The sequence below is a fragment of the Mastomys coucha genome, unplaced genomic scaffold, assembly GCF_008632895.1.
Source record: "Mastomys coucha isolate ucsf_1 unplaced genomic scaffold, UCSF_Mcou_1 pScaffold22, whole genome shotgun sequence".
Taxonomy (NCBI): domain Eukaryota; kingdom Metazoa; phylum Chordata; class Mammalia; order Rodentia; family Muridae; genus Mastomys; species Mastomys coucha.
Window position 1 is genome coordinate 111,463,861 of NW_022196905.1, and position 11,588 is coordinate 111,475,448.

An 11,588-nucleotide genomic window follows, 5' to 3' on the forward strand; every position below is an offset into this window, starting at 1 on the left:
GTCCTCCCACGTGAGGAAGGAAACCCTGTCAGAAACAAGCACCTCATCCCCGCCCTTTCCCAGGAAGTCACTCTGGTGTCCTTATTGCAGGCGTCCGAGCTAGGGACATGGCTCTGCTCCAGCACACAAGTGGACCCCAGCACGAAGAGCTACCTTCCAGAGAGGCTTTGCTGCCACTGACCAGTCTTCCTGTACGTGTAACTAGAAGACAGGATGCTTCCATTTTTGAGTACAGTTCTAATACATGTGGAAATGAAATGTGCAAATGGTCTCAGGAGTCTGGAATCCACATGTGAGCGTCAGATAAGAGAAAACACCTTGAGGGTTAATGAAACAATAGTAATCCGAGCCAGGACACATCTCTTCACGGAGCCGAGGGCACAGGCACATCTCTCTCTAAGGTGAGCCAGGACACTTCTCTTCCATGGAGCTGAGGGCACTTATTAGCCCAAGCTTATTAGCAGGTACTGTCAGGAACTGTTTTACAGAGGGAACAGGAAGGGGCTGGAGACACTTAGAAGCCAAGAATATGTGCTGCTCTTGCAGAGGACCCAGGTTCAGTTCCCAGCTCCAATGATGGCTGAAAACTACTTATATATAATTCCAGTTCCAGGAGGTCCAAAGCCCTCTCTGCCCTCTTGGGGCATAAGGTATATATGTGGTGCACCGAAATACACGTAAATAAATGACTCACACACATAAAACACAAAAGACTAATCTAAAAGATTTTTTTTTAAGGAGAAACAGAAACAGACAAAGGAAGACTGAGCAACTTATGTGAGGTCACACAGGGTCATGGGAATTGGGCTGGGCAGTGTAAGTGCAGAGCCTGCCTCTCCAGTCTCCTTCATTGGGAGAAGGAACATTTGGCTCAGGTGCTCCTTCCTAGAAGACCCCAACTGCCAATAGGGTCAAGAGCAGGCAAACCCGAAAGAACCTAAAGCCAAATGAAATGCCACCTTTCTCTCCTAATCCCACCTGAAACACTTGTGTCCTCTAAATGACCTTTCAGACTGAGGACTTGGCCAACAGTCAGGATGGTGGGGACTTGCAGTGATGACACAGCCATCAGCCAAGGGCTACCGAGAACACTGTGCTTCTGGTCTGCCACGCGTCAGCAGGCACTCATGCACTGCTGGTGACAGCAGAAACTAGGATGGAAACTTTTCCTTTTACTACATTATTCTGTGTGTGCATGTGTGAATGGTGACAGAGCACATATACCACGACATGTGTGGGGCTCGGAGGATGGTCATCAGGCTTGTGCAACCATGGTTACCTGCTGAGCTGCCTCATCAGCTCTGCCTCAAGTATGGTTCAGCAGTGACCACCTACATATTAATGTATCTCCTAATGCTAGACTGCACAAGGAGTCTGGCAAGTTGCAGTGTGTGCTGTAGCACTGCTTGAGATAGCCTAAACCACCGGTGAGGGTGGCCCAATACATGTTCACCAGTGAGAACACTGGCTACACAGCCTGTGAGCTCTAAGCACAAGCTAAAACTCTAGGGCAGGAAGCTGGGGACATGAGGGACATGAAGGCAATGTACCTGCCTAAGGTACATTGCTAGGAAGACACTAGGCACACAACAGGTCACATACCATGACCCCGCGTCTGCAAAGATCCGTCCTTAGTCTAAAGATGTATCTATGTATGTATGCGTGCATGTATGTATGTATGTATGTCGTCTACATGGATACCTGTGTGCAGTGGAGGAGGAACTCCATCTCATGCTCCATTTCATTGTTTGGACTTTTCTGCCATGCTCATACACTGCCCTGACCCAGCTGAAAACAAGAGCATCCAGAATGCTAATACACTGCTTATGTGGTGGTGCACATGACTCCTCCCAGCACATCATGAGTTCAAGGCCAGCCTGGGATATGTGAGACCCTGTTTCAAACAACCATACCAAACCAAACAAAAACAGAAATTGCTTAATTTTTTGGCTGCCTTAAAAAACAAATCCACGCTCTTCTTTGTTAATGTATACAAGTCACTATTTCCATACCTTGTTTCCTTCATACACCCATCCCAGACTCTTCACTCCAAAGGCAACCTGGCTGGCTGAGACATCCAGACATGTGGCAGGCTGGCCATAGACATAATGAAGGGTTCTGGCTGAGTCCTCGGCCTTCAGCAGGTACACCAGGTCCCCAGCCGTGGCTATTGCCACAGGGTACCTCCCAGTATTTGGAACTATTTCAAGGTAGTCAACCTGTGGAGAGAGAAGTTGTTTAGTGTCCCTCAGCACAGTGACTTGGTCTATACAGTCAAGAAACAGTTGAGCACAGGGACCATTTACAGGGATGGACATGGCTCCTTCTCAATGAAAAGATACCTATTACAATGAAAACCAAGTGCACTGAGAAGGGAAGCCAAGTCCACCTGACTCAGCACAAGGCTCAGGAAGCCCGAGGACACAGCTGGAGGTGAACAGGAGATCTAATCCAGTCCAACTCCTACTAAGGAAAAGATGGCAGCACTTACCATTGGTGTAAGCTCACTGTGACCCAGGAGGTCCTTCTATCAGTGCTTACAGGCACCTGCACGGCAAAGACTTGTGCACAGTGCTCACGGAGAGCCACTCCTGTCAATGTGCAGATATAACATAGCCACACAACTACAGGAGAAAACCTGAAGTCTTCCTCATGGTCCAAATGGGATCGCTGTGGGAGGAACTGGGGCTTGGGGAGGAGGAGCTGGGGCAGGAGTCCTAGTGGGTTACCCCCTTCAAGTGGGAATCAGGCTGTGAGATGGGAAGACAACTTCCAGCTGTTGGTCTTACCAGGTCTTTTAAATCCTGAACGTGGCAGTGTTTAGAGCTATCACTTGTTGTTTTTACTAGACACTGAAACAGTAAAACTGCCCCAGTTCCAGGTGAACAGAGACATTTGCCAAGTATATGTGAGCATCAGAATGAAACACCACAAGAGTTAAACTGTCCATTCTCAGCTCTCTCCTGCTTGCCTGTCAGGCAGTGACCCCGCCCCCTGTGCCATGTGACTATCTGAGGACAGAGAGCTGCAGAGACAAGCCACACTCTTGTCATACTTTCTCTGACTGCATGGGGGGAGGGAGAAGGGCACATTCTAGGAGTGATCTGCTTCTCCCCAGAGCAGTGCCCATCACACCGCACCTGATTAGTGATCACAACGAGCGTGGATGCTGAAGGTGAGCCACTGCAGAATCATTAAAATCCAGGGTTTAAGGGACAGCACTGTGCTGACAATATGCCAGAGGTGCTCAGAAGCTGAGTTCTGCAGGCTGCCCCAGGGAGCTGAGCACAAGCAAACATCCCGTGCCTCTGCTAATCCTGGGCCCAAATCGTGCTGGGCAGCCCAACATCTTGGGCTGTGGGTCCATCACAAAGACCAGCTGCTACAAGCTAATACTATAGGCCTGGGAACGTTGCCACTGTTATTCAGGAAGCACAGCTAGAGAACAAAGATGGTCCGGCTCCACAGGCCAGGAGTGCCTGATCCAGGGATGCATAGCACACACTGTGGTAACTTGGCACCCAGACTGGAAAATAATGCTGAGAGCTGACCTGCCCCAGCAGGGCTGCTCACTTCTGTCTCTGTAGAAGCTCACTTCTTACTTTCCTAAAATACACCTTTTGGTTGTCCATTTAACTTCATCTACCAGCTGGATTTCTAGCAGGCCAAGAGACTCAGACTGGCAGTGGCAGCCATTCACTGGAGGTGTAAATGACCTCTACAGCTTCCAGTCGGCCCCAGGATGGCACCTGGCTGCCAAGGCAGGATTTACACCTCATGAGGGGTTCTCAGCTTGCGAAACTGTGGCTGGTCCACAGAACAAATGGAAGCCCTGCATCCTAGTCTCTCTCTACAGCTGACAGTGTCAGGTCCTGTTAGAAGAACACTGTGAGTGCCACAGAGCTGATCTGAAGCAGCAAGCTTAGGGAGATGAAGCAGTGATCCCAGGTGTTTGGTGCTTGGTATTCAAATCTAAAGATCCCACAGGGAAAAGGAGAGAGGGGTCTAGTTCCAAGTCTCTAAACCTCCTTGTTCAAGGTTAGCTCTTCTGTTCCCCTGGCTCATGCCAAAATGATATGTGCTCAAATTAAATGCAAATTTGGCAAAGACAGATGAATACTGCCATATCACCAAACCATCTCTGCTTGGTGAACAAGTCTGGTGACAACTGAACCTATCAGCCCTGTGCAAAGCCTCCTGAGCTGGCTCAGCTTCGTGTGGCATCCTAGAGCCAAGTTCCCAATCCACACTGGCTTCTGTGGACCTCCTCAAAGACTACTCTCAACTCTAGGTGAGACAACTGTGTGGGATGAATGCTTTCTGCCACACAGACTTTAGCATACCACTGCTGTTCACTTAGGTGTTAGGCCAGAGAGGAAGCTGGAGCTCCCAGGGTGAGCCTGCCACACTGGCAGGAAGGAGGCTAGGGCCATGGTAAGAACAAACTCTGGTCCTGAAGCTAGCTCAGTGTTTACAATGTGCTGCTGTGTTGTTTTGTTTTAGAAACTGGGGTGGAAAGATGGCTCAGCAGTTAAGAGCATGTACTGCTTCTTACAAACATCTGGAATTAGATTACCAGCTACAACCACTTATAACTCCTGCTCCAGGGGATCCAACACCTCATGAGCACATACCCAAGCAAAGAAGAAAAAGAGGAGGAAGAGGAAGAGGAAGAGGAAGAGGAAGAGGAGGAAGAGAAAAGGGAGGAAGAGAAGGAAAAATGAGAAAGAGGAAGAAGAGGAGGAGGGGGAGGAGGAGGAGGGCTAGAACTCAGGGCCTCATGCACGCTAAGGGAACGTTCTACAATTAAGCTGTAGCCTCAGCCCAGCAACTGGACTGAGTTACAACTCAGCTTGGAAAACAGGAAAGTCAATTCCCCAGTCTGAGGTGCTCTTGGCTTCTTGAGGAATGAAGGAAATTGCAGCCCTGACTCCAGTAGGCTGGTAGAAGTTTCATGAACAGAAGACCTGGGCATTGTCACTTTGTGTATGTCAGATCCAGGGGTCCCCTGAATGCAAACTAACAAGCACAGTAAGAGCTCACCAGTTTCTGAACTTCAAATTCCGAGGCTACATGCCAATGCCCCTCTTCATTGGGGTACAACATCACAACGTCAAAAGCAGAAGCTGTGGCAACAATGGGCTTTTCCCTGCTCAGTGCAAGGGCTTGTATTCTTGCATCATGCTCAAAACGAAAGATAGGGAACCTCCCGGTTCTCAAGTTCCAAATGTTAAGGATCCCTAGAAGGAGAAAGGCAGAGAACTGTAAAGCTGGTGTGCACAGACACAGAGCAATCATACAATTGTTTTTTGGATTACTGTGTGAGGATGACAGTGTCTGGCTCTTTGAGCCTCTGCCACTGTGAGTCTCTGACGACAGCAGTACTCACACTGGACTACTGGGCAGACCATGGAGACCATCCGCAAACAATTCAGATGATCTCCTCTGTGGCTTGCCCATAAAGCTAGCCCTAGTTCTGACCTTCCTACTGCCAACAGTGACATGATTTGCTCTGGTCTCTGTGCAATCCACTGTCTTTGCATCTCTAACTGAAAGTGCCAGAATCCAGACTTTTGCTCAGATGTTGCATCCTGCACATACAGTTAGACTTTCAAGTGGTTGCAGCCAATAGCTGCAAACAGCAACAGAGCTTTCTTCCATGGAAAGGCTTAAACATGCATGCACTTCTCTAAGACCTATGATCAAATGGAGGACAGGCAGGTCACAAAAGGCTCTGTGACATGGTCCCCTGGCATATACTTTGGTAAATTCTCTGTTCTGCCTCAGAGGGAGATGATGTGCTATAGAAAATGAACATCTCGGGGCCCCACTCATTAAATAGGATCTAGTGTCTCCCCTCCAGGAGGCCTCATCTTGACATGGCCCCTTCTTAGTACTGCTGCTCTGTATCTGTTCCAAGGCATCACCCAGTGGGAACTGCTACGCAGAGCCTCTGAGTGCTCAGCATCACATGCCTCTTATCACTCACTGTGTTCTCCACTGTGAGAAGAGCAGAGTTACCCCATTCCACACACAGGACTGGCTAACTGTTCCATGATTACTCGCTCTGTGACAGCACTGAGCCTGGCGGGGACTGACACACCACTAAAGTCACCTATGTTCTGCTTGGTGTGGAAGCTGTTTAACAAAGTGCACCCTGGCACACTTGGAGTGTAACTATGGACACGGCTTTCACTGTGGACTTTCAGTTGAGGGCTGATGTGATTGGCATCTTTTTCTTAACAGAACTAGATGCAGCACACACAGCTCAGTACAAAACAAGCTCCCACTGACTCAGACACTTGGCTCCTCTATCACTTGGCACTCTCTCTGAACAAACCCCCATACTGTCAACCCTCTTTTTCAGTTACATTCTTATGTGTACGACCAGGTCAGTCAACCCTTGTCAATGGCATTGGTGCAACCACAGTCCCTTAACACCAGTTCTAGTATACAAGCATTTAGTGCTTTTAAGTTTTCTTGAATTAATTGACCTGTTTTCTCTGCCCTGTTAGCGTCTCTGCTCTGAAGTCCACTTCCCCACTGACCCAGCACTTTGACTTTGTCTGATTCTTATTAAAACAAGAAGCTTCCCCCATCTGTTTACTTTGCTTTATGTGTCTATTTTTTAACATGGGATTATTGGAGACAGGAATGGTGACACATATCTGTAACTGCAGCAATCGGGAGGCAGAGACAGCCAACTGACAGCCTGAGGTCAGTCTGAGCAATACGGCAAGTGTAGGGTGAGCAACAGCTTGTCTCTAATATGTAATACATAAAGTGGATTTCTTGGAGATACCATTTATTTGGTCTTGTTTTTAAAATACAAATTAAGACTACTCACATCTTTACATCTCTTATGTTAGTAATTATGTGTGTGCCTATGTGTACCTCATGAGTTCCGGTGCCCATGAGGCCAGATGTTGGAGCTTCTCGTGAGGGTTTTGGAATCAACCTCTGCAAAAGCAGCACGTGATCTTCACTACTGCACTACCTCTCCAGCCTCACTCCTTACATACCCTCTTCATCTTTCTCCAGACCTAGTTTTTGATTATGTGTTTACTCCTCTGCTGGCTTACTGGCCAAAATTCTCCCTGCAATCACTGGGCAGCTTCTTTAGGACCTTAAGATGCATGCTTAGGTCAGCATAGCCTAGACTCAAGTGATCTACTGACCTTCACTGAGTACAAGGAAGCCACACAGCCATTTCCCACTCCTGACCTCTGTCCTACTTGGCACACGTGCTTTTGCAGAAGCGAGTGGGCCAGCATCTTTTTGAGTACTATAAGAAGGAGAGACACTTGTTTCCCCGGGGAATCATAACCTCTGCTCACCAACCTTCACCAACATCAGAAACCAGAAGCTTTGCTAAGAATACAAGGCAGCAGCTGGGCAGCTGTGACAGTATCTGCTCAGCCCTCACCTTGTCCCCCAAGCCCAGTCTGCACATCAGTAAAGGGGCGGAGAGTTTAAGAGGCACACACCAGACTGAACCATTATCAGTGAGCACAGCTCTAACACAGTACTTTCGGACCTGAGAACTGCAGAGTCAATACCTCTGTTATGAGAATGTTCCGTGCTACAGCAGCACGTTACCATCCAGGAGAAAAAGAGTCAAAGCCACACACAAGTGTGTCCCCAAGCCCTGTGCAGCATCAAGGAGCCCTGTTAGCACCATGCTTGGAGTGATACAAAGGAGAAAGTTCCTTACTGCATGGACCAGATTTCTGATGGCATCGACAAAGTCACTGGATACCGCCTAGGGTAACCTGAGAAGTGAATCTCAATTCAGTAATAGCACAGAGGGTGTGATGGGGGGCCAGGTGGGGATGTTTTGATTGTTAATGGACATTGGAAGGCCCAGCCCACTGAGGGCAGCACCATTCCCAGGCAGGTAGTTCTAGGCTGTGTCTGAGTGAGCCAGCAAGCAGCATCCTCCCTGCTTCAGCTCCTGGGACTGGGAAGTGTAACCCGAATACGCCCTTTCTTCTCCCCTAAGGCGCTTCTGGCCAGTATTTTGTCCCAGCAACAGAAAGGAAGCAATAAACTTTGCTCAGACCATACACCCATACCCACCCACCCACCCACAATCTATCCGTCTGTCCTCATACCCTGGCAAGGGGCACATGACCTTTTCAGGCCCTGTGCTGAGCTAGTCCACGTTCACCACATGACTATTGAGGGAGACGCCAGTAACAACTGTCAGAACCAAAGCGAGTCAGTTCTCAAACATACAATACTTAAGAATCTGACGCGGATGCCCGGCGGACTTGGCTTCTGGCACGGGGCGATGTATAAAGAGGCAGGCTGCATGCTGGGCTCCTGCACTCCCCCAACAGTGGGTTCAGAGGGAGTTGTGCTATTACTGAGCCTGGCTAACACGTACCTCCTGTTTCAGTAAGAAATGTTCAGTTGTAACAAAGAGACCGCAGTGGAGCCACATAGAAGGGAAACTGACCAGACAGGCACAGGCTATGTCACACAGGCCAACACAGGACAAGCTGACAAGAGACTGGAACCAGCTACCCAGACAGCACTAGGGATCAAGGCCACTTGTGTATGCCACAGATCTCACCACAAATCTCTACAACTTTTTCCTCCTTCCTGTCGCTGCTATGCTTTCTCTAATGGAACCAGTTCTATCCCACAAGGGCTTCTAACCCAAGCACACAGCAAAATGTGAGTCCAGGTCCATGAACAGGTTCTCATCCCTGGTCTGACCAGCCAATGCCAAAGATAAATTCAAGTTCTGTGAGCCTGTCCACTCCTCTGTGCTTGGAAGAGACCTTAGGGTGAGGAGGCACCCAAAAGGTGTCCCCCATATTCAGCTGCATCTCAGGCACCACATGAGGGTAACAAAGGCAGAAGGAGGCCTTCCCCAACACCAGCTTACTCAGCAGAAACATGAAAGGGTGCAGACAAAGAAACACTGTGTCTTTCAAAGCACATCTGAGAGAAGGCACCGAGTGAAGCCCCGCAAGCAGGCAGGGGCGGGACCTGGCAGCTTCTATGGCTCCCTGCTCAGTGCCTCCACCTTCATGAGCAGCAGCCGGGCTACTGGCACTCAGCACTTGCCCTAGACCAGGAAGTCATTAGCAGTGACATGAGTGACGAGGGCCAGGCTTTGGAGGAGACATAAAGGCTGCTAAGCAGCTGTGGATGGGCACCCATGCCAGTGTGCAGCACGTCCCTCCTACCTCCCAGAGGAGGCCAGCCAGAGTGTGGTAATGAAACTGCACATAGTAGAAATGGGATCTAAATGAGTTTAAGCTGATTTATGTTAGCTTTTGTAAAGATTACTCGTATCTGGAAAGTGCTACCACTGTGCAATAGCGATGACAGTCCTTAAGAAGTCTGCCTAATGGTGCTTGCGCACAATATTTATATTCCTCGGCATGGGAACAAGGACCATAATGGATACCATTTTTGTTTTATTAGGGATGCATATTTAAATTAATCTGCTATTTGCCTAAACAATTAGCTGCTTCTGTTTGTGTGTACAAAGCCAAAACTGCAATTAGGCTTCCATCAAAAAAATAGGTCCCAACTAAAACTGTCCCTGCGGGGCCTTCCAAGCTCAGGGCAGAACTTCCCCAATTACTTCTCAGCACAATGGTAATTACCTTAACTGCCTGAAAGGTAAATAACCACTCAACTGGTTTTGGAAACACATACTAGCCTTGCCCCTCCCCTCTGATCTGCTCCATGTACCTATGGTTTAAAGAAAGCTACAGTTTAGACAGCCACACTGGACCCTTTAACTACCAGGTCTGCTGAGGTCTCTGGAGCCTTGCCTTTGAGGACACATCTTCTGTGAACTCCGGCCTTTTGAGCTTCCATAGTTAACACCTGAAGCTCAGTCCCAACATCAAGCCGACTAAACAGACAGGATCAATTAGCTGTGTTCAGAGACATGGAATGAAGCTGACTATACAGACAGCTGGCATGCCCCATTCCCACTATGGAAATAAATGCTTTTTTCCAATCAGTTAAGAAAGATGCAAGAGTTCTACACGGTAAAACCATTTTAACAGAAATTTAAAATGCACCCATAGCCGTCACTGAACATAATCATGCACCTCTTCATGGACTGCACACAGCATACTCAGCTCAGGCTGGACACATGCATCAAGTCAGAGGGTGAAAGCTGCTGCTCTTAGACGCGTGTGCATGCGCACACACATTGTGTCACTGTGTCTCTCTACCTTGTGTGAAGAGAACTCTCAGTGAATCTGGAGCTCACTGCTGTCTAGGCTCCTGTCCACAGGGGCTGGGGTCACAGCACATGAGAACTACACAGAAAAACCCTTACTCACAGTCATCTCCCCAGATTAGGAGTCCTATCAGTACAAGCAAGAATCCTGAGGGCTGTGTCACGGAAGTCTTGACAAAGGAGGGAATGAAGGAGACTTTCCCAAGGCTGCGCTGCTGCCTCCAGAGGAAAAATCATGAGTAGGAAATATTCTGAATGGTGCATTTTTGATTAGGTCATGAATGGGTTCAAGGAACAAGGTTAGAACAAAGGAGCAGAGGCTGAAGCTGGGATGACCAGGGCACTAGAGGCTCAAGGAGGGAGGAAGGGAAGCTGGATTCCTACAAGCCTGGAGAAGGCCAGACCAGAGAGACCCTAGGAAGGCACATGACATCTAAGGCATCCAGGAGACCTTCAGAAGCTGGCCAGGATAGGTGATGGGGTGCTCAACACCACCTAAGACAGACACACTTGCAACTTCACAATGCTTCAAGTCTTTTCACATGCAACGCTATGAAAAAAAAAAAAAAACAAAGCAAAAACCCACATTCAGCGGTGGTGGCACACGTCTTTAATCCCAGCACTTGGGAGGCAGAGGCAGGCAGATTTCTGAGTTTGAGGCCAGCCTGGTCTCCAGAGTGAATTCCAGGACAGCCAGGGTTATACAGAGAAATCCTGTCTCAAAAAACTAAACAAACAAACAAACAAACAAACAAACAAAAAGAACAAAAACAAAAACCCACATACATACACAACTTGTTGCTGGAGGCCAGCAGCAGCAGTATGTTCTGAATCCAAAGAGGAGATGTGGCGTTGGTGACTAATGCAAAGCAGGCACACACTCACTCACTTGGTGGATGAAGCAACGCTCCAACAGCTTTTCCTCCCACAGCTTATATCCCTCAGCAAATTCTTTCACTCAGTATAAAAACTGCAATGTGGTTACATTCTGTTTTTCTTTTTTTTTTTTTTAAAAGATTTGTTTATTTATTTTATGTATATGAGTACAGTGTAGCTGTCTTCAGACACACCAGAAGAGGGAATTGATCCCATCACAGATGGTTCTGAGCCACCATGTGGTTGCTGGGATTTGAACTCAGGACCTCTGGGAGAGCAGTCACTGCTCTTAGCCACTGAGCCATCTCTCCAGCCCCCATTCTGTTTTTCTTTAAGTGAATGATTACAATAAGTAAAAAATGAAAAACAAAACAAACAGAAAACCCAGCACACTCCTCAACAACCTTACATGATTAAGTGTTTTATGTATTATAGGTGAAAAACAAGCCGGACAGTGGTGGCGCATGTCTTTAATCCCAGCACTTGGGAGGCAGAG

At 48.1% G+C, this 11,588-nt stretch overlaps 1 protein-coding gene across 1 annotated transcript in view; it reads right to left on the bottom strand.

Moving 5' to 3' along the window:
* Fbxw8 (F-box and WD repeat domain containing 8) overlaps positions 1 to 11,588 on the bottom strand; it is a 95,561-nt gene that overhangs the window by 29,222 nt on the left and 54,751 nt on the right. The window contains exons 6-7 of the mRNA XM_031337640.1: positions 5,044 to 5,240; positions 2,013 to 2,219 (exon numbers count right to left, since the gene is read on the bottom strand). Coding sequence (XP_031193500.1) covers positions 2,013 to 2,219; positions 5,044 to 5,240 — 404 coding nt within the window. The remainder of the gene's footprint in view (positions 1 to 2,012; positions 2,220 to 5,043; positions 5,241 to 11,588) is intronic.